Source organism: Caloenas nicobarica, chromosome 7 (assembly GCF_036013445.1).
Source record: "Caloenas nicobarica isolate bCalNic1 chromosome 7, bCalNic1.hap1, whole genome shotgun sequence".
NCBI classification, from domain to species: Eukaryota; Metazoa; Chordata; class Aves; order Columbiformes; family Columbidae; genus Caloenas; species Caloenas nicobarica.
In genome coordinates this window covers 5,183,957-5,206,780 of record NC_088251.1, presented here as the reverse complement: position 1 = coordinate 5,206,780, position 22,824 = coordinate 5,183,957, and the positions used below count along the sequence as shown (strand labels likewise).

Genomic DNA, 22,824 nt, shown 5'->3' with positions numbered 1-22,824 from the left:
TTTGAGAAGATACTTGTGTTGACATGATGAGGACCTGAAGATAAACAGTTTAGTGCCTTCAGTGGATGGGAAAGGTCCTAAACACCAATAACGAAGCCTGAAGGTTTGAATTGCTCTTGCTGTAGTTGAGAAGTTGTATATTTTGTGAAGAATGCTAAACCAAGGATAAGATGGTGACTATATATAAATATATATACACACATACGCCAGTGTTTATTTTTATATTTGCAGCCAGTAGGTATTTTTCAGGGGGGAAAGAAACACCTTTTCTCTAAAGAACGGTCATAAGTACTTACAATAGAACATCATAACCAAAATTTTAGAAATATTGTTGTTACTGTACCGCATTTTGCTTTGCTTCTTGTATTTGTAAGAAGCAGATTAAATGAGGCTTCCACCAAATGCCAATTTTTGTATTCCTGTCCCTTTGAGGATTTGAATTGGAAAAGACGTGAACTTAAAATTTTACTCCTGCGAGAGGCGAATAAACCAAGCCAGAAGCAAGAGCAAATTACACCATTACTGATTAAAAGAACCCCTGCTGTAACTGCAAAAATCCATACAGAATCTCCCTTAAGCAAAGAGTCTGCTTTGTGCTTCTGATCATGTCATAATTCTACCCAACTAATCAAGTTGTAAAGTTTAGGCAAAAACCAAGAAGAGTTCATGACAATCATCCCCCTCTCAACTGCTGTACTCCAGCTGCTCTCAACAAGGGGCAGGCACTGAATAATGCAAACTGCTCCACAAGTTGTTTATTAAAATCAGAATTTAGCTCCCGTGCAATGTGACGGAGACAAGTTTTGGTGTAATTATTCAGATCTTGACTGTCACACAGAGTTCAGGCTTGACCCAATGTCAGGTACCGGTTTGTTACTGTCCTGTGATCAGTAGTTTGCTTGACCAATGTTTGCTGATTTGATTGAAAAGTTCTGGTTGTTAAAGCAATATCAACTCATTATCTAATTTTTGTCTATTTTGGTCCTGTTTCTCCAAACTATGGAGAAACAATGGTTCTCCAAGGATATAAAAACTGAAAAAGATCATTTACTACTCCATTACTATACCTGCAGAATGGTAAGAAAAAAAAACAGAAGAGCAAAAAAGTAGCTCCTAAAACCTGCTCTGTCTTAAAAAATTTCAACAGCCAATTTAAAAATATTATTTCCCAACTGTGTGCCCTGTGCAATTCTGGTTTTAGAAAAATGTAAACTTTGAAAGTGTTCTTAAACCTAGTTTTCTGACATAGACTGGGTTATTCATGGGAATTGATTTCTAGCAAGTATGAGGTGTTAGGCAGACTCATTCATGAACTGTTATGTTAACTTGATTGTTTTAAGAATTGCAGCAAGCCATTTTCTGGCATCTCGGTTTCATTTTCAAGGGATAGATTTAATGCTAAAGTACAATAAAAATAATTACGAACGGCCTATTGATTAAGGCTGTGGATGAACAAGGTTTCGCTCCCTGTCTCTGCAGCCAGTCCTGCAGTGAAACGAGCAATTGCTGTAAAATATTGCAGTGGGAGCTTTCCAAAGAGCCCCATGTGCAGCTTTTCTGCTCGATGCCACAGATGTGTGGCCCTGACAGGGACAGTGTCCCTGTCCCCCTGGGGCTGATCCCAAAACTGGAGCCAGGGTGCTGCGGGACCGACCTTTGCTCTGCGTCCCGGCATTCGCCTGTCCCCGTCCCCGGAGGAGATGGTGGCCGGGAACGCTGAAACCAACGCTTCTCGCAGGCAAACTTTAAAAAACCCTATGAAAAAATAAGAACAACTTGTGATGGAAGATATGGAGAAAAAGAAAAGGTGAGTTCTGGTTTATTGATTGAGGTTTGTAAAGGCTTGTTCCAGCTTCCCCGCCCCCCCAATAACCAGATGGGGTTAGTGGGAATGGAAACTTTATGTAACTCCTCAAAGATTGTGTTTGGCGAGTCAGAGCGATGGCATGTCCCAGCAACTGCTATAAAAGGATGTATGTCAGTGGAGGAATGTTGCAGAGGGCAGATGTAAAAGGAAACAACTTTAATTGAGAGAAAGGGAAATCAAAGGCAGTTCACTTATTTGGAGGGGTTTGAGTGTGAATGCTGGGGGTTTTTAATAAAACCAGAGCCGACTTGTGCTCTGTGACCAGGAGCCTGGTGGCTTGTCAAGACACGGGAGGTTCTGGAATCGCGGTGACACGAGGTTGTGATGGTGCCTGATGCTATTGAGGTGGCTTTGAACCGAGAGGGGACAGTCTCTGTTTTGGAGCTGCGCTGTACACAGGCTCCCACGGAGCACTAAAGGAATTTTCTGGCATGATAACTTCAGCCAGAGTACAGCAGAGCACATAATCCTTTTGGCTACAATGTTAATGGAGTTCCCCTTTTTTTTTTTTTTTAATTTTTTTTTTTTAACTTTTAAGCTCCTGTTCAAAGCCATCAGGAAAATACAGTGATCCTGTAGATTTAGTCTGTGTTCTTGCAGATCCCAGTGCTTGTGGAAAGGTTTAATGCAAATTACATTTCATATTTTGAAAGAATGAGTTTTATCCATTTAAATAGTATGCTGGCTTAAAGGAAAAAAGTATGAGCTGTTTAGTTTTCCTTCTGTTGCTTGTGTACTGTCTGTGACAAACTTGGTGTGTTTGTTGTTGGTTGTTTTTTTTTAAAAATTATCCTAGATTTAAAGAAAAAACTTCTGAGAACCTCTCTGTTCTAATTTCAATGCAATTATTTCTTTAATTCTTTCTATTAAGTAACGTTTTATAATCTCAGAATCCTTTTCAAAAAGGAGTATACTGCGTTTGAAATTAATGTAGAGCAAATTTAGCTGCAAGCTTCTGTAGTAAATCACTTCAGAGGCTGTATGTGTTGAAACCTCAAAGCAATTTATTTAACAGCAGCTTTCCAATGATATTTTTGAACAAAACATAGTATTTCTAATTGTTTTCACAGACGTTAATTAAAAATAAAAAAGCATGCTCTGTAAAGCTAGTTCAGCACCTGATTGCATAAAAAACTTAAATTTGAAAACTTGATAGAGAACTTCAATTAGGTTTTTCTGCTGGCTGACAGAGATTCACAGAGCATGTTCTTTTGTGATGATTAAATTAATATATTAAATGTAGAAGACTTATATATTAAGCTTTCCTATGTCTTGGAATATTAGTACTTCCTTTTGCATTAAAATATTTATAGTAAGGTTTATTTAAAATTATTAAAATCCTCATTTGAACTACTTTTGAAAATACACTTTCCTGGCCATGTGTGCTCTTGCCTGACTAGGTAAGAGAGCAACTTCACTTTTTGATCATTCAAACATCTGACAGACAAGAAAGAAAAAGAAAGAAAGAAAGAAAAAGGGATGTCAGCAATTCTGACTCCTCTCTGCTCCAACAGCAGCTACGTTGCAAAGACTGTTTTAATATATGTTAAATTTGGCCATGTTTGGAACTGCAAGAACAAGAGTCAGATTTTTCTGTGGCCAGTGACAGTTGCTTAGGGATAGCTGGGAGATGAACTGCAGCTTCTTGAACATTAGGTTGCTGAAAGCACAAAAATTATTTAAAAACAAGAAAAGTCAAACCCCAAAAGAAGGAAAAAACCTCACCAGTCTCTCTCAGACAACCTATGGAAAATATTAAAAGTAGTCTTCAAAACAGTGCACATAACTATCCAGTTTTGTTGTGATTGTTCTCCTTGTCATCTCGATCTGCCCCTCTGTTTTTGTTTAGATATTAAGATTTGGTGTAACAGTGGATAAAATCACTGGGACATGGGCCCTTCTCTGTGTCTTGTGTGGAAACATCCCAGTCTGGGTGAGATGAGGTGTCCATGTCTAGCAGGCACATAGATGTCTATAAGATGTAGTTAACTTGTGAATTATGGAGATGAATAGTAAAAGTAAAATCCAGCAAACCTCTACCAAAATTATTCTGGCCCCAAAGTGTTCTGTGAAGGGAGTCAATGACAAATTAACCTGATTCCATGTTATGGTTTGAAACTGTCCTGGAATAACTGCACTGCTGACTTGTAAGTACCTACCAGGTGTAACCACTAAGTTAAGTCTCTTTGTATTAATATTTGTTAGAGCTATTTGAGCTTTGGTAGCAATGCGCTATCAGATGTATTGCATGACAGGCTGACGAGTAGTGTTTCTTTCTAGTGCCATAATTGAGTCTGTGTTGCTGATGAGTTTATCGTGTGGCTGTGGATGGCATCCAAAGGATGCCCGTTCTCTGCACATAAAGCAGTTTTACCTTAGGGATTTGTGTGCAGGAGGCATCCCTGTTACGTTGTGGCTCCAAAAGCGAGATGAGTGCAGGTCAGTAGAACAGGGGATTGTAACCTAAAGGAGCCCTTTGAGTTAAGGGGCTGATCTTGCGAACAAGAGATTAATTACAAGCAATGTGTAGGTACTAAGAGTGCAGTAGGTTAATAACTTAGTTCTTTGCTGTGTTCCTTTCTGCGGTGGAAGATGACAGAGGCTTTAGAAGAAGGAGACAAAACACGCAGCTCTTCATCTTCTGAAGAGGGCTGTGAGGTGTTGCTCCTGCCTGGCAGCCAAATCAGCTGAAGAAAATTTGAGATGGCGGTAGTATTATAAAAAGGAGGGAAAATAAAGAATTTGTTCTCACGGCTCTTGCCAACTGCTGTAGGCATCTGGACAAATTTGTAAATTGGCCTAATTTCTTGAGGTTCTTTGTGTGGTGTGTGGTTCTCTCCACCCTCCTGGTCTTGCTGGGAAAGGAAAGAAGGTCATTTGAGTCTGCAAATGGCCTGAAAATTATGCTGCTTTTGGCTGCTCCTGTGAGACATTCGTTTGTGGCCCGTCTCCCAGACTGACCCAGCTGGAGCTCGAGCAATAAGACGTGATACATTGACCGAGAGTGTGGGACCGTGGCTGCCTCGCATGCCTTGTTGTGAGATCCCAACCTGCTGCCTTCCCTGTCCTGCTTCCCCGGCGAGACAAGGCTCTGAAGCCTGACTCTCCGTGGGGTTGGGTCCATCTAGTTGAAGTTCCTCTTCTGCCAAGATGTAAATACGCGAACCTTGTCTTGCTGCATTCTCTGAAGAGCATTGGACAAGCAGGGGACGTTTTGGGGTATGGACAGTGGTTGCCTATGAGTGGCAGGTGGGCCGTGGACGTGCTCCAGCATGATCACATATGGCCCCCAAAGTCACTGCTGTGGTTGGTTGGGGTTTTTTTCCCCGATTATTAATTCACCAATGCATTTTTTTTCGTAGTTCTTTCTGCATACACGTACACATGCTGAAATAAATTCTCAATGCAAACTTTCTCATTGAAACAAAAGCGAGGCTGCCCAAAACGTAGCACCAAAAGCAAAACAGAGCCCTCTGAGCCAACTAAGCACATGTGCACACTTGCTCTCTCTCTCTACACACACACACATATATATATATATATATATATATTCTGGCTGGAAGAAACAAATTTCCTTGTATAAATCTTGATGTTCTAGTATTTTTTTTCCATATACTGTGATTCAGGGCCAACATATATACTTAGATAAATATTCCAAATGCCAGATGTCAGCACATGCTGGGTAAGTGTTTAATAATCATAGAGCCTTTGGTCTATCCCAGCAGAAAGCGGTGAGATAAAGGAGACTTCTGCAAACAGAGCTGTAGTGAAGGGGTTCCTCCAGGGAAAGGCAGAGGATATGAGAGTTAATCAAATTTGCCTTAAGTCTGAGGGAAGTCTCTTTGTATTTTGAGTATGTCCCGACCTTTCGGGTTGCTCGTTACGTGAGCTGTTGTTGTCCACTGGGTGTCTCTCATTCCTGGCTCTGATCACAAGAAGCCTTTGGTTGTGTGAGAGCTCACCGTGTCCAGTTTTGTAAACAATAGCTACTTCTAGAGCAAAATAAACCTAAAAACTGAGAGTGAAAAAAAACCCTAAGAGATTAGTTGGAATTGTGTGCTGTACGTTTCATTGATATTATTCTGAAGTGGTTCTCCCGTCGTCAGTACATACGTTTATGTGTCTTTACATTAAGTGTGCTTTAGGCTTTTTACAGTCACAATTAAGAATCAAAACAACCATGAATGTATGTTGAGGGTGACCTGATTAAGCAGCTTTCTTTCTCTTTCAGTATTGCTTGATGTGCCAGAAGATTTGAAATGGAGTTTCTTCATTCAGACTTCATTTTTTTTTTACACTTAATTGTTTCTCTCAAGTTCTTTTGCTATACTAGAAGAACACCCTCATCTACTGTTCAAAGCAGCTCTTACCAGTTCTTCTGTGCCTTCTAAAGATAGTTCTGAAAAAAAAAAATTCAACAGAAAGGTGGCACTACCTGTTGCAAGCAGCCTGACACTTGCACAGGACTCTCTTCCTCCCAGAGCAAAAGGCTTGCAATAGGAACAAAACAGAGCTAACCTGCTCATGTAAAGACATGTCTCCGTGCATGAAGATCCTGGGTAAATATTTACCTTAGAGAAGAGGTGATGCAGCATTCCCACATTTGTCTAATAGCATTTCTATAGCTATTTACTACAGCAACTGCAGAATTTCCAGTAGGTGTTATGATGGAAAGGCAGAGTGGTTGGCATCAAGCCCTGCGTTTCAGGTCAGAGACACTCTGAGCTTTGCTGAAGGGTAAGGGAAAGAATCTGGACTTGGGTTCAAGTGCTGAGTCTTGACTGAGGTTGGCTTTATCTCTTAACTCCACTCCAAAGATACTGTTAATATTCTGAGTGTCATAGCTTCTTTCCATCCTTTCTCATTTTAAACTTGCTTAGCAAGGAAGTGTTTGCCAGGCTTGGAAAAAGAGAAGACGATACCCTCCTTGGGTTGGTAAAGGCTTTAGAACAATTGTTGCATTCTTCTCTCCCTGTTCTTTTCCTAGTATTTATTTTTGGCTCAACCACTTCCTTCTGTTTTTCTGTCATTAAGAAAAAAAAATGGTTTGGCTTCGGAACGTGAAAATTCCATCAAAGTAGTGAAATCTACCACAGAAATCATCCATCAGTGGGCAGAACAAAACTCCTTATGCTTATGTATTCTCCAAAATTTCCTGTACTCCAAAGCAGCCATAGCTATCTAAATATTGTTCTTTTTTTCATTCTAGAGCACTCCACAAGATTCAGAATTAGGCCAGACTCCTGGTAATGGGCACGGTTTACAAAGGAGCCCTCAGGAAAACAGCACAGAAAGATCTGGAGGTCAGGACATCTCGGATCTTCTTCCTGCTGCTCTGCAACTGGCTGAGAGCACATCCCCATCCATTCCAGCACCCGCAAGGTAAGAAATGGAGTTTTTTTCTGAGAACAGAATTGAAGCCCTGCTGCTGTTGATAGCCGGGGGGGGATGTTCAGTACATTTCTTTCCTTCCATAACTGATTTTCAAAATCTGCCATCCTGATGGATGGTGATGATGCAGTCTTCACGATAACCTGACCAAACAAGGCTGCTCACTGGTTACCAAACTGACTTCCTCACCTTACTGCAGAGCTCTAAATGAGACTCCAGCTGTTGTAGTAACCGCTGACCTAAACTTCCCATGCTTTTTGCTCATACTAATAAACTTTCATCTGAGACAGAGAAACATCAAAGTCTTTTGTAGTCATATATGATTGTGAAGATGCAAACAATTGCAAAATGCCGTGCTCAGCTCTGTATAACAATCCTACTAAAAATTACAAACCCAGCTAATATTTATTAGCATTGCACTCTTCTAAATGTCTTTAAATCCACCTGATTAAATAAATAGAACTACTTTCAGAGTTAAGGTATTCTCCAGTGCTATTAAGGATTGCAGAAGATAATGTAATTTGGATTTTATTAAATATCCCTAAGGGAATATTTTGTCTGAAGTGTTAACACTTTTCACTCCAATTTTCCCATGCTACTAGGGTTTTAATCTGCTTCAATGAAGACATTATCTAATACCAGCACGATATTAATGTAGGGCTGAATACTTTCCAGATCATCAATGTTACCTGGGATAGAATGATAAATACAATTTAGAAGGAATACCAGTAACTTGCTGATAAATGTGTAGGATTTTTAGGCTGTTGGCACCTTTTTGAAGTGTTTTCACATGTTTTCTTTACGATTGGGGAATTCACTGCAGAAAGATTTGCTGCACCCTTTTCAAGTGTGGATGTGTGATTTGAGCCTTTTTCTGTTTCCACCAACCCTGGCTACCATTCCTGATTGTCACTGTCTTTGAAAGATGTAAACTTGAGAAGTGAAAAACAAGAACCAACAACACTCGAGGGAAATATTTCAAATGCTGTTAAGTTAATGCTATTCCAGGCAATGAACTCTTCTTCTCTTCTTTTTTTAATAAGAAATTATGAAGATTAAGCATGAAATTACTGATTTCATGCAACAGTTTGCGGCAGTTTTAAGTCCAAGTGCAGGTAGTAAGTAAGGTCACAATTGACCACTTCAGGGAAATTTCAGGGAAACTTAGAGACATGACACAAATATTCAAACCTCAAGATAAGAGACCTCACCCCACAGTCTCTGTTACTTACTCTGACCCATCTCCATTTTCATGTCAAATGAGGAACATCATAGAAAATGTTATTCGCACTAGTTAGAAAAAAATGAGTTTGAAGTAGTGAGGTAAACTTGGACCAGAAGTGAGTTTTAGATGCACATCTTGTCCATTTTTTATGGTTAAGAAATAATATATGTATCCTCTAGCTTATAGTTTCTCGCAGCAGTATTGTGCATAATGACTATGTTGTATGTGTATGTATGTGGAAGCTACTTAAAATGTGACCAATTGCTATTTGTGACAACAGAATAGCCATTTTATGCTGTTCTTATCAGCATGCAGGTTATATTACGGAAAGGGTGAAAGAAAGTTGGGAGGGAAATGAGTGCTTGTAACTGCTGAATTTTAAATGTAGGCCTATCACGAGTAACATTCCTGCAAATTAGAGTTTTTTGAAACTGCAAAATGAGGAGTATTAGACTGTGTACGTAGAACTGCAACACCGTACACCCTTGGGCTGACAACGTTTGTGGCCTGTCTTACTGGCAGACTCTCCCTTGAGAACGCAGAAATCTATTAAACATATTGCGAAACTTATATGCTGACTTTGGCATACTGGGACAGAGCAGAATTTAACCTTTAAATTATTGTATCGCTGCTATTCTTTTTCAAAACCTGCTGTAGTTAGTACTGATACTGTAGGACACACAACAGCGTTTTTTCAAAGTATTTTATTTTTTAATCTCAAAGTAGCAAGTGTGTCTCTTCTTCCTACTCCAGTCGTGGTAGAAATAACTGGTTAATAGAGTCTGATCTGAAGCCAGAAGTCATGTGGGCCAGATAATTTTCTCTCTGTGGGTCTGGATTTCAGTGGAAGCACAAGTGGAGGCTCCAGCTCTGAGCAGGATGAGGGGCACGAAGCATGAATGGAAAAATAGCAAACGCTGGAGCTGAGATGTGGTGTGCGATGGTTTACATTAGTGTCAGCAATTTCTGCATGTGCCTTTTGGCAGGCTGTGTTAAGAAGCAAGTAGTTACACACTGGTGTGGTTTGAAACAACGGGCTTAGTACAGGTAATTAACACAAGGCTACGCTGTTGCCCACCCAGCATATTAAGCCTTCCAAACTGGTGTTAGAATGGGTCAGAGTAAGTAACAGAGACTGTGGGGTGAGGTCTCTTATCTTGAGGTTTGAATATTTGTGGTTTAGCTGCAACAAATGCAGTCTTGCCTTTTTTTTTTTAATATTAGCATAGGTATTTCTATATAGTTATATAGTTCTGTGACCAATTTGCATGGTTTTTAAATGCGTTACTCAAAAATGGCATAGCCGCAGTTCTTTAGGGATCACTTTTCAAAGTCTAAGTACTGAGAACACTTAGACTTATATCAGTGCTGGCTAAAACTGCTTTACACTTCAGCATGCAAAATTATGACTCTTGTGAACTGAATGTTACATGGATGAGTCAGCTTGAAGGGATTCATGAGATTCTTGTTTCAGGAAACAAATTAGATGGGCAGGAGCTCAGGCAATTACTTTTTATTTAGCCTTACTCTTGAAGCTGCTGGCACATGCCTGTTTGGGGTGGCTTCTAAGTTATATCCTGCCAAAATAGAAACAAAGACAATAAACGGAAAATCTTTGAAGTTTCAGATTCCAAGCTGTTTATTTTTAACTCGCTCCCGTATGCTGCTTTGAACACATCTTTTCCGCCCTGAAGTGAGCTCTTACAATCTTAGAGTGTATGACCTACCATCCTGGGGTGGAGTGGAAAACTACCACACTTGCTTTTTTCCAGTCTTCTAGGTGTCTTTCTTCCATCCTCCACAAATTCTCAGAAATTGTCTCCCTCGCTTTTAAATTCTTATGTTTTAGAGTTCAAACTATCTAATTTTACAATACTCTGTTTCAGTCCAAGGTTTTTTACCTGTTTCTCACTAGTCCTGTGTGTCGAAAAGTAACACCGTCAGCAATTAATCTGCAAACTTTCCATGTGAAATAAAAATGCTGAAGAACTAGAATAGTCAGTAAGCCTCAGGCTTTGCCTCGGTGTCTCCGTGAGATGTAACCGTGCCCTCCTGTGCACACACAGGGGAAAATGCCTGAGGAATCCTTAGCTGGACAACTTTACCCCAGAAAAGCATTTTTTTCTGGCGGGTTTAGGAAAAAGCAGAGACAGCATCAAAAGGAGCGTGGCCAGCAGGTGGAGGGAGGTGATTCTGCCCCTCTGCTTTGGTGAAACCCCACCTGGAGCCCTGGGTCCAGCTCTGGTTCCTCAGCACAGGACACACACGGGCCAGAGCAGCCACAGGAATGACCCGAGGCTGGAGCAGCTCTGCTGGGAGCACAGGCTGGGAGAGCCGGGCTGTTCAGCTGGAGGAGAAGCTCCGGGGAGACCTTGTTGTGACTGATGAGGAGCCGATAAGAAAGATGGGGACAGACTGTTTAGCAGAGCCTGTTGCAATAGGACAAGAAGAGATGGTTTTAAACTAAAAGAAGGTAGTTTCAGACTAGATACAAGGAAGACATTTTTGACACTGAGGGTGCTCAGAGAGGTGGTGGCTGAACCATCCCTGGAGACATCCCAGGCCAGGCTGGACGGGGCTCTGAGCAACCTGAGCTGGTGCAGATGTCCCTGCTCATGGCAGGGGGGGCACTGGATGAGTTTGGAAGGTCCCTTCCAACCCAAACTATTCTATGATTCTGTTAAAAGGTACACACCCAGTAGCTGTTCAGGGGAATAAGCACTTCTCACGGATGAACTTGGCTGCTCTCCCACCTCAAGTGGTGAGCACAGATTGTGTGGGACCCTCGGAGCCACTGCTGGAGCTGCCGCACGTCGCGTGGGACCCTCCGCTCGGTGCCGCGCTGCCCGCTGACCCTCCAGATGTCTCCAACAGGGACCAGGCGCTGGCTGTGGAACCGGAATTGAAGATCTGGCCATGTTTGCTCGCTGCAGCAGTAGTACAGCTTCCTTCTAAATGTTAGAATGATTTAGTTCGGTCATACTTAAAATATTGCAGGCCAGGCATTTTATTCTGTGTGCGGAACAAGGAGGAGAAAAGCGGTTGAGGGTGGGGGGAGAAGGGGAGGAGAGTTCCCAGGAGGATCATATAGATCATTATTCCTGCTTCACTTTTTCCTGAAAGCTTAGATATTCAGGGAGGGCGGGGGAAGCTGGCTGCTGTTAGCAGCCCTTTAGTGATGATGGATTTCTCATGTGTTTGTTTACACTGAAAAGTTCAAATAGTGGCTTGCTCTGCCTCTAAAACTCTGGCTTCTTTTTTTTTTTTTTTTTAAAGGGGATGTGGAAATTATTTCCATGTTCCTAATTAACTTTCAGGACCTCTTAGGGACAGATTGAAGTGCCAGATTCTTGAAGCTAAAGTCCTCCAATATGTGTCCTAATGTGTAAACTCCAAATGTAGACGCTGGTCTCTCGTGTGTCAGGGGAAACAGAACAGAAACATTTGAGAAGCAGCTCTAAGTGTACCACAGTTGCAGAGCTGCCTGTGCATTTGTCCCCTTCAGTGCTTTCTAAATTCATCCTCGATTTCAGGCTCTTATCCTCCTGGGAATACAATTGCTCAGGCTGGGGGTTACATCGGTATGGATGGCAGCCATACGTGACCTCTGGGTTCCATCGGCTTCAGCACTTGGTGTTTTTTTCCCTCGCAAGCGTGACTGGGTTGGAAAGGCTGCCTGTCCTTTTAACAAATACCGCGTGTTCTAGAAGGAAAGCAAAGGAATAAGGAAAGGAAATTTCAAATTATCTACGATTTTCTGTTGTTGGAACATCATTTCTTGTTGTTTATCAAGCAGGCTTAACATCTTTGGGTATCTCTACCCCCAGCCCCTCCAGTTTCCCTGCAGATAGTAAACACCAGTCAAAGAGGTTTTTGTCTAGCTGCTGCTGGTTTTATCTTCTGTCCCCTTGCCTTTGCTATGGATGGCAAAACAGAGTAATGGAAGTTCCAAGTTCAGGCTGGTAGGTCGGGTATGGCTCTTGATCTGGAAGTATTTGTGGGGAATGTACCATAAATCATTGATTTCTTAACATGCTTTAGAGATTCACGCCCTAAACACAAACCAGGTGGTGCTGTCCTAATAAGCATCTCAGTAACTGGGCAGTACTCTTAATTTGTTCCAGGATAATTTGAACTTGCCACAGTATATTTTGAAGGTGGAAGAGGTTAACTACAGGTATTAAAAATTAATTGGTAAATTTGCAATGTGCTTCCAAACAAGCCATTTCTCAGTAATTATTTACGCAAAACAAACACTTAACACATACAAAGATTTAACTCATTGTTAGTTGATGTTGTGACTGGAAGGATAACATTCATATCAGTAGGTTAAGGCCTTAAACTTGCAAATCCTTAATTGTGTGCTTAACTTCTTAAGGGAAAAGTTCCCTTTGATAACTCTTGAGTGCAGCGGGACACTTGCATATTTCAAATTACATATACACCTAGATCTTTGTGTGACTGCATTTTTCCTTTAACATATCATAAAATACATGCAGCATTTTTTTCTAGCAAAATGGCTCGTGTCTTAAGCTGTACACAAACTATGAGGAACTCTGTTCTTTCACGCTTTGTCATTTGCATGTTTTATTTTAAATATGAATGAATTTTACCCTTAAAAATAGCTAGCTAGTTCAGGTTACGAACAAAAGAGATAAAGTAACCACAAAAGAGAACATATTTTGTTTTCCTGTATTTAAAAAAACCCAACTTTTAGGGTCATAGCTTCGTGTTGATAATATTGAACGGGTTGTCTGAAAATACATGCTCTCTGCAGGTAATTATTGATGACTAATACATTTTCATGTAGATTGAGTTTTACTCGGGGGAATTATCTTCAGCATGTGGTGTCATTTCCCTACAGTGTTATTCCCTTTAAAAAGAGTGGAGGATAATGGGCCTAGGTGTGACCTTAAGAGGTCATCTAGCCCATCTTTCTGCCCTAAAGCAGATCAACTGTGCTTAAGTCATTCCCAACAGATGTTTGCCTCACCCCAGCAGTGTCTTGCAGACAGAAAAGATTACAAAAAATGAAAAGGAAGATGTAGGATATGTTCCCTGTATAGTTTTCTTTGTTACTACATCAGAAAGAGAAACATAAATGGAGAGATCCAAACAGGCCAGTGTGGATGTATCTTCTTATGATTGGAAACTGGAATCTTTCAATTCTCTGTTATGTCCTGAGTAAAATATTGAAGCTAGCTGAAGTAGCACAGACAACGAATGTGTACTGCTTCATCCTAAAAGTCATAGTTTAAGTTGCCATCGCAACATGTGCCAGCACTGTCATTTTAATCCTGTTCAGCACATGTTAATTACAAAGTTGTCCCAATTACTTCATCCACTCCTGAGTAAAATGAACAAGTTTTTGGCATTATCAAACACCTGAAAAATTGTATTAGTTGGTTCATAACGCTGAATAGCTTAGTTCATCTGCCCTTGAACCTCCTAAGTCACAGATTTACTACTATGACTCTTTGCTCAGCATGGTAGTAGAGAGTTTGTGGATTTAACAAATGTGTTCAAAAATCTTAACCACTGCAGACATATTTGGAACTGTTTCATATTTAATAGTTGCAAATAGAAGTCTAATGTAACAAAGAAGTAACATCCGTAAAGATCTTAGAGAAATTTCAGTCAGTCGAAATGTGCAAAATGCAAATATATAATGATGTATGGTCTCTATGATGAACAGTAACAATGTTTCAATCTCACATTTATTATCATGCTTTTTCTAGCTCAGTTGACAAATGGGATTAATGAGTAAAGAATCGTAGGTTAAAGAGAGGTGATAAGGAGAAACTGTAATTGTAGGTGGTGTTTTCCACTTTTTCAAACGCTCGGTTTCACAAAGGTTAGAAGACTTCTCCTCCCCACAACCTGCACCCACCTTTTTTCTTGCTCTGAACATCATGTCTCTGACAGCAGCGTGCTTCCAGGTTGAAGAACCCTGGGCACACAACTGCTAAAGGGCAATTTAATCTGTAAGAAGATAAACCTGCAACACAAACAAAAAGCTGGAATGGCGATTGACTCCCGCTTTTCCCTCCCCAACTCAGTGTTGTGGTTTCTGTCCGTCCTTTTCTAATTAAGAGTCCTTGTGTGCAAAGTTAATGTCAAATGATAAAGTCTATTCCCTCCTCAGGGAAAGCCTCCTGGCATCTCCTCGTTGTTTGTTCATGACCTGTCATGCCCCACGTTGTCAGTGATCCAGCAAATACCAGATATTGCATTGCCACTTGTGTTGTTGTTCCCAGTGTCAGTAAGTTTTGTATGGATAGGTGTTTATCCTGTGCTAGGAAAATTCAAACAAACAAACAAAAAAAAGGGCAAAAGAATTTTTAAAAGTTTAAATAAAATGTATTTGTGTTATAAATTAAATGTACAAGCTGATGCCAAGGATCGCTGAAATTTGTTTAAACTATAAATTAATTGTATGGTATGGATATTTTACCTTGAATTTAAGGCTTACCCTAAATACAGGCAAATTTCAATAGCTCTTTAAGGACTACGAATGTTTTTTACACTGAGGGTGGTGAGAGCCTGGCCCGGGTTGGCCAGAGAGGTGGTGGATGAAGCATCCCTGGAGACATCCCAGGCCAGGCTGGACGGGGCTCTGAGCAACCTGAGCTGGTGCAGATGTCCCTGCTCATGGCAGGGGGGGCGCTGCGGGAGCTTTGAAAATCCCTTCCAACCCAAACTATCCTCTGATTGTATGATTTTCCATTGTAGTGACTCTGAAGGTTTTTAGGATCTAAGGTAGACCTGAGCTGCAGGGACCTGGCATCTGGGCACTGACTCACTTCTCCATCAATTGTTTTGTGTGTAAAACTTGGGCAGAGAAGGGGAAAGGTGCTTCTTGGATCTTGCTTTGGAATTCCTTGTCAAGTAAACCATGCCCCTTGCTCCTGGGTACAATACGTCATTCAGTTTTGAATTGATATTTCACTCCGTGTTCTCTAAGGCAGTGAAAATTTGCCCAGGCTTCGCAGGGGAGGTGAGGGAGAGAACAAGGTTAAACTATTTCATCACCTACAAACCTGGATGTGGAAACTGAGGTCCGCACAGTGCACGTGAAAAGTATTAAAAATAACTTCTCCTTCTCTGCAGTTAGTGCACACACATCATCCCTACTTCCATTTATTCTATCTAATCTTTAATGGGTGGGGAGAGAGATCTTACAAAGGGTTATAGCTTATATGCACTGAAATCAAACAAAGCAATAAAATGACCTCATAGGGCGTGTGTCATTGTATGGCAACGTCATTTGGCAGGGTGAGACCTTTCACCTTTCAGAGAGAACCAACTGTGCTGATTAGCTGGAGAAAACATTCAACAGATGGGCCCTTCTTAATCTTCTGCTGCACAACATAAGTATCGCCAGATAACAGCAGTTACTGTAGATCACACAGCCTTTAGCTTTGGACAAAGTAGTCTCATAGAAGCAGAAATTAAAAACCTTTCTTTGAGGTACTGGTGGTTTTTTTTCCGGTATTTTTGTCACTTTTCCCCACGTTGCTCCTTTAGTTTGTCAGATGTATGTCCCCTCTCCCCGCCTTTAACTAAGACAGATTTTGGTCATGAGCACAGTGGCTGTCAGGTAAGACTGGGAACATATTTGCCAGAATAATAAGCATTTAAATCACTGTAATATGCGTCTGATGGCTTAGCTCCTGAATGCACATTATCAGCTTCTCGGTGCATGTACTGCATGGCTTTGAAACATCAATGGTATGAATTGTTTTTATTCTTTGCTTCTTTACTGACGTGAAACAAATAAACATTTCCGTTGTTGGCAGCATCAGTAATGAAGGCACCAGAAGCTACAGTGCTGAAGATTTATCCAATCCCAATTCAAGCGTGGTGGCTTCAGAGGTGACAGGACAGAACAGGATCCTTCAAGAACACGGAGGACAAACGAGCTCTAATTTCTTAAAGTGGGCGGCTGAAGCAAGAGAGGGAAGTCTCCCTGCCCTGGTGCCTTCAGCAGAAAGTGCCAAAGAACACATCACAGCAGATCTCGCCAGCAGCAATGACAAGTCACCGACCTCAAATTGCAATGAAGCAGTGCCATCCCCAGGTCCAGCGAGCAACAAAGGAGAAGGAACAGCACACGCCGTATCTGTGGACAGAGGCCCAAAACGTGACGATATTGCTGCCACTTGTAAGGAAAACAGTGAGAATTATCCCAGAAAGCCAAGCCTGGAGCCGAGCCCTCCTGCAGCAATTACAGAAATGCAAAGAGCTGCGCAAATGAATTTGAGTGAATTAGGATCGCCCTGGCAGGGTGACCAGCTGGGTAACATGAGGGAAGCCCAGGGCAGCACGTTTCCGCAGGGTAAAGCAGCAGGAGATTATTTTACCGCTCAGGAGCGAGGAGTTTTGGAAGTAGGTCAGCCTCAAACTGTAATGCAGCAAGGTAGACAGAACACAGATGGTGGAGAGGGTCTGCTAATGAAAAAGGAAACCTTAATCCTAAATTATCCAGCAACAGGAGGCTCAGACAGCGAAAAATTTGGAGCAATTGTGAATGTTCAGGGCTTCGCTGAGATCAGTGAAGTCTGTAATCTACAGGTGGGGGCTGTAACAACGGCTGAAGGGGATGAGGCAAACCCAGCTCTATCTGGAAGCAAAGGGGAGCAGTCACAAGCCTGTACTTTAATGTCAGAATTGCCTTCTAACCCTCCAAATCTCTTCTTGGTACCAAAACCTGAAGAGCCTTCGAGGGATTATGTGCCTGGAAATGACTCTCAAGATCCAGTGAGGAGTGAAGCAGTGAAAACAGCCTCTGAAAAAAGCGAACCCATTTTTCAAAGGGAGCTTCAAAAGGAGGATGAGCTTGTTAGTGCTGAGCATTTCAGTGTGCCTTTATCACTTAAGCGAGAAGAAGAACAAAAATCGGCTGTCACGACTGAAAACCCAAAAGATGAAGCCAGTAGCAATGAAATTATAAAAGCTGACGATGTGTCTAGAGAAAGCACCACACTTTCTGAAACAGAAAGCATTATCAATCCCACCAAGGAATATTCCCTGGTAGGTAAAAGGTTATTACTGGAAGAATATGCATTAAGTACTTCTCTGAGCAGATCTACAGAGCTGAATCAAAAAGAAACTGAGGCAAGTCTAATAGGAGAAAAAATCAAAATCCGAACAGAGGATGCACAAGACACAGAAAACAGTGAATTACCTGAGGGATCAAGTGGGGCAGAAAGACAACTATTGAAGTCTGTTAGTAGCTGCAACCAGGACAAGGAAAATACCCATTTGGAGCACAATCCTGAAGAATTCAGTCTTTGTGAAAAGACTTCAACAGGTGACCTACAGGAAGAAGCTGGAGGAAAGCCTCTGAATGTACACAGTAACTTTAAATCACCCGAAGACAATGCACAGTCTCTTGGTCGTAAACCTGAGCAACACATAAGTAAAGAGAAAACAGCTGCCACAGATGCCCTGGAGAATAACCTTGTGGCTTTGCCGCAGTTTCCAAAGGAAGAATGTCCACTGAATTTTGGTTGCTTTAATACTGAGGCAGAAGACAAAACTTCAGGCCAGCCAGGCTGTAGTGGGGCTGAAAAGGTTTGTTTAGCCAGCGCACACAGTTCACCGCTCCTCCACCCTCAGAACAATAATATTAAGCAGAGTAAGCAGGATGAACCCTGGGAAAAGGCTTTTGCTAGAGAAACTGTGTTAGAATCTGAATGCAAATCGGAGAGTCCAGAAAAAACGGAGACGTATAGCAAGCTAGAAGAAACTGCAAAAACGTCCAAATCAAAACTCAAGCTCCAGCGCTTGAATGAGTTGGCAGGGACTGTGAATCGTGTGGCTGTACAAACTGAGGATGCCTCACGGGTTTCGGAAAACAAAGACCAGCTCGGTCACATTGCCGATGTGCCTTGCAGGGATCCAGAGCAAGGACCAGGCAGTGCTGTGGATGGTAAAGAAAATGAGGGTGTTCAACAGGAGAAGCACCCAACTGCATTGAAAAGTTTAATGGAGGACACAGGTTTGGCACTGAAAAGTGAGTGTGAATCCGATGTGGCGATGGAAGCTACGCTGGAGCAAGTGGCTACAGAAGGTCACAGGAATATGCAAACGGCTTGTTCAGAAACCTCCCAAGCTGTGGTCAGTGCTTCAGATCTCACTCCTCAGCAAGTTCACGAGGAGGATGGGGGTGACGGCCACGTCAGCGAAAACAGCTGCCCCTCTGAGAGTGACACGTGCGGCTCCTCAGAGGCCCTGGGGTGCAGCATCAGAGGGCTGCAGGAAAATGCAGATGTTCCAGCTGCTCTTCCCCAAGCAGAGCAAATGGAGAAGTCACTGCCTGTTGCTGGTGACAGTGACTGGGTTTCAAATGCAGGAGATGAACAACAGGAGCAGCAGAGCAGCCTGACAACTGTCACAAGAGCAGATGATCAGGAACACAAAGAAATGGCTCCAAAACCTGAACGGCCATTGGACCTAAATGATCACAGCAATATATCAGAAATACCTCTAAACATTTCAAACAACCTTAATAAAGACTTTTCTGTGCTAGGTGCAGCACCGATCCAATGCAACTCTGACATGGCAAAAGCAAAGGAGAAGGATAAAAGCAGTGCCCTGGTGTCAGGGGATGTGTGCAGCAGCGAACACGGGCAAAATATTTCTGGTGTGACCATGCTTAATTTACAAGATTGCAACCAGCAAAACAAAACTGATCTCAAGGCAAAAGAAAACTGTCGCAGTAAGCAAAACTCGAACAAGCCCGAGCAGGATAATAATTCTTTGATCTCAGCTAGTCAGCATGAAGCAGTGTGTCATGCCAATACGTTTTCTAAAGAATCTGACAAGAATGAACAGCCAGGCAGCGTATGCTGGATAAAGGATAACACTGGCGAGAGCTGTGCTGCTGCTATAAACGCCCTTCCTGGGATGCAGAATTCAGCAAGTGCCGCTAACATATCACAGGCTTTGCCAAGTGATACAGAAATAGCATGTACTTCTGATAATTCTGAGAAAAATGAGCCTCAAATATTTCATCCAGAAACTCAAGGGAAAATGCCGTTAATGGCACAAAACTCAGAAAAGATTGAAGGTCTGACCGCTGATGGGGGGATCATGCGGAAGGATGGAAACACGGAGCTAAGTGGCGAGGATGGCGCTTCTGCCACAGAAACAAGCGACGTGAAAAGCGATAAAGGTCCAGCGGCAAAAGGATCTCCTTCGCCATTACAGGCACATGGGGAAGTAATTCCCCCTGATAAGTTGTATAAATCCAGCCGTGTTCAAAAGACACCAGAGGAGCCTGGTTACTGTCAAGCGAATTTTACAGCACAGACCTCTGCACTCGGCCATCCCAACCAGCAAACCGGAACCAGTATGAACAGTGGCACTGGAGGGGAATTACTAAATAATGAGCTGGAATTTGTAGCACGCCAAAATGCCTTAGAAGGAAACTCTAATTTGCAGATTGCTGCAGGTTCTCAGGTGTCTGAGCACTTGGGTCCTTCACCCAGGGTAAACACAGGTAAACCAGCAAATTCAGAAAACAGCCCTGCGGGGAGTATGAGTGTGAATGAAGAAGATACTCCAGACCAAAGTTTTCAGGGTGATGGAGACAGAAGTTTAGCCCTGCCAGAGACTTTAAATTTGGGGCAGAGTACGGGAAACTTATCACAGTTCAATTGTGAGAAGCTGAAGAAAGAGATCTCTGCAATTAAATCCAAAGAAACAAAAAGTGAGGGAAACTTCAAAGCACAGCAAAGTGACAGTTCAGCAGAGTCTCTCTTCGCTCTCCGTGCTCTAGAAGGGAAGCTGCTGAGCCTTTCATCTGCAGGTAAACAAGGAGGCTGTAATGAGGAAATTGCAACCAATATCTGCGGAGGTGACAAGTACAGTAAGATCTTAGAGAAACCTGCGAATTCAGAAAAAATGGAAGAGCTTTCAGAAGAGAACAATAACATAACCGGGGCAGAGATCAGTATTTCTGAGCAGTCTGTGGAGAAGTCTGGAAGGGAGCATGAGGCTCTGACTTGCAGCTCTCTGGACATTGGCTCCAGCCTCCCAGGCTTTAGGGACCAGATCAGCCAGATATTTAAAAAAACTGTCCACAGCACACCGAGTGCTGAATTACCCCAACTTTTGTCCGAAAACCATGCAGGCTTCAAGCAGAGTCCAGTGGCCGAGGACACAGCAGAACTGTGCGGTGCTGAGATCTTTTCAGAATCAAACAAGGAGGGCGAAGGAGCTCCCGAGGGCACCCCAGAAGCAGAGGGGCAAGAGTTGTCTTTAGCTACTGAGAACTCCTGCAGACCTGCTGAAGGTAAATCTCCGCAACAGGAAAACACGGTGGCAGAGCTGCCACCAGCAAGCCTCCGGGATGCTGAGAAAAACACGCAGCCCGGTGCCTGTTTAGAAGTGGTCCCCAGCTTGGATGGCACCACACCTGCTGAACGCGCTCTGGAAAACCTGCGAAAGCCACACAAAACCGCAGAGCATCCAGAGAGCAGTGAGATGGAAAGAAAGGAAGATGTGTGTGCTGGTGGCAGTGATCCTGAATCGCTAATAAGCTTAGGGATAAAGAAGCAAGGACCGGCTGCATTTGATGGGGCAGCTGCTGAGAACTTCCCTGAATATTCTGACAATAAGCAGCAACCCACAGTAGCTGTTATCTCCACAGGCGATGTGCAGGAGAGTGACTTAGAAGACGCTGCTACCGCAGAGGGAAATAACTTAATTACAGAGTGTGGTGCAGAACCGGTTTCATCTGAAGAGGATGTAAGTCTTCCTACTGAACAGTGCCAGGATCCTAAGCCAAATGAACAGGAGAAATGTGAGCACGGCGATCCAGACACTGCCAAGAGCATCTCTGACATGGCAGCTTCAACACTTGTCCCGGGAGGATCTTACAATCATGAAAAATTGCCTGACAACTTTAATGTGTCACCTGGGGAAAGTCAGCAGACACACACTCACAGCAATTTCATGCATGACATTAAGTCTCAGAGTGACATGAAGATGATACAGGGTGATCCAGTAAATAGGAAATGCTTGGAAACATCGGAAAATTCACAAGATGCGCAGCAAGCAAAGGAAGTGAATGTGCATGGGTTAATAGACTACTTAAAAAATGAAGTAAGCCAGGAAGATTGCTTGCAAACTGTCTTTAAACTAGAATCTAGCAATGTGGCTGAGGGAGATGTAAAAGAAAACAGCGACACAGTGCTAAGCACAGCAAAAATTGGTGAAGAGAAACCTGGAGACATGCCTGAAACAGGTACTGCAAGGATGTTAGTCACTGGTGAAGGTGACTTAGCTTTAAACAGGAGCACTGAAGAGCAGGAGTCAGACCTGTACAAAAATCACTCTCCAGCCGTTTCTGTGATGGAGCAGGGTGAGGATTCTGCATGCACAGATACCACTGTTGCTGAAAATCAGCCCAACAAGATGAATTCGGAAGATGAAAGCTCACTTCAGGATGCCAAAAGAAAGCTATCACCGCTTGCACCAGCTGAGCCTGAGAACCCTGACCTCGATGAACTTCAGGACGCAGAATCACCTGCTGAAAGGTATTTGCTTTAAATTACTATGTGAAATGGTTTTCAGGACCCTGGGGCTGGATGGGGATACAGCTTTCAAGGCGGTCACCCATTGTTTGGGAGGGCACAGCGGTTACTCTGTTCTTAAATTTCTACTAAATTTCTGTTGCTTCTAAATGTGGACTAAGTGGAAAAAATCTGAAACTATTTGTAAGGGCAGAGGGGTCCTAAAACCTGAGGAGCACACTTCTTACCTGTTCCATCTGCTGGTCCAGATTCCTGCCCTTCCCTGTGTGGATTTGCTCACACTCCCCAGTGCGCACATCTCGTAGCCTAAAGTTAGACAAACAAAGAGCACTTCCCTAGCCTTAAGTTAGTAGGTTTTTGCCTAAGTTTTGGTGACCTAGTTAAATGCGACCTGCAGCACTCACTTGGTGAACTGCGGTATTTAAAAACAAGCCTACAGTTTAACCCAATTACACTGTTAGTTGTCTAGGCCTCCCTCTTATCCTCCTAGGTAGCGTAATTGTATTGACAGTGCCTTTGATCACTGTGGTATTCAGTGTTTCTAATGACATGGAGTTGGTTTAGATGTGAATTCTTCTTAGCTGGGATTTGTGGAGCCTGAGAGTTGTTGGATTTGTTTATTTTCCAAAGGTAGCAGTAACCGCTTTAATAAATTTAAGACTGTTTTGGTTTTGTTTGTTTTGTTTTATATTTTTTGTGGTTTGTTTTGTTTTGTGAATTTCTACTTTGCTGTCTGAATTCTCAGTTTGGTGTGCAGTTAATTCAGAAGAAATATGACCTTAGAATCAGTGTTTTCC

At 42.4% G+C, this 22,824-nt stretch overlaps 1 protein-coding gene across 13 annotated transcripts in view; it reads left to right on the top strand.

The window, feature by feature from the left end:
- TACC2 (transforming acidic coiled-coil containing protein 2) overlaps positions 1-22,824 on the top strand; it is a 145,337-nt gene that overhangs the window by 20,906 nt on the left and 101,607 nt on the right. For all 13 annotated transcript variants that reach the window (XM_065639051.1, XM_065639056.1, XM_065639061.1 and 10 more), the window contains 2 exons: positions 7,077-7,249; positions 16,283-22,030. In XM_065639051.1, coding sequence (XP_065495123.1) covers positions 7,077-7,249; positions 16,283-22,030 — 5,921 coding nt within the window. The remainder of the gene's footprint in view (positions 1-7,076; positions 7,250-16,282; positions 22,031-22,824) is intronic.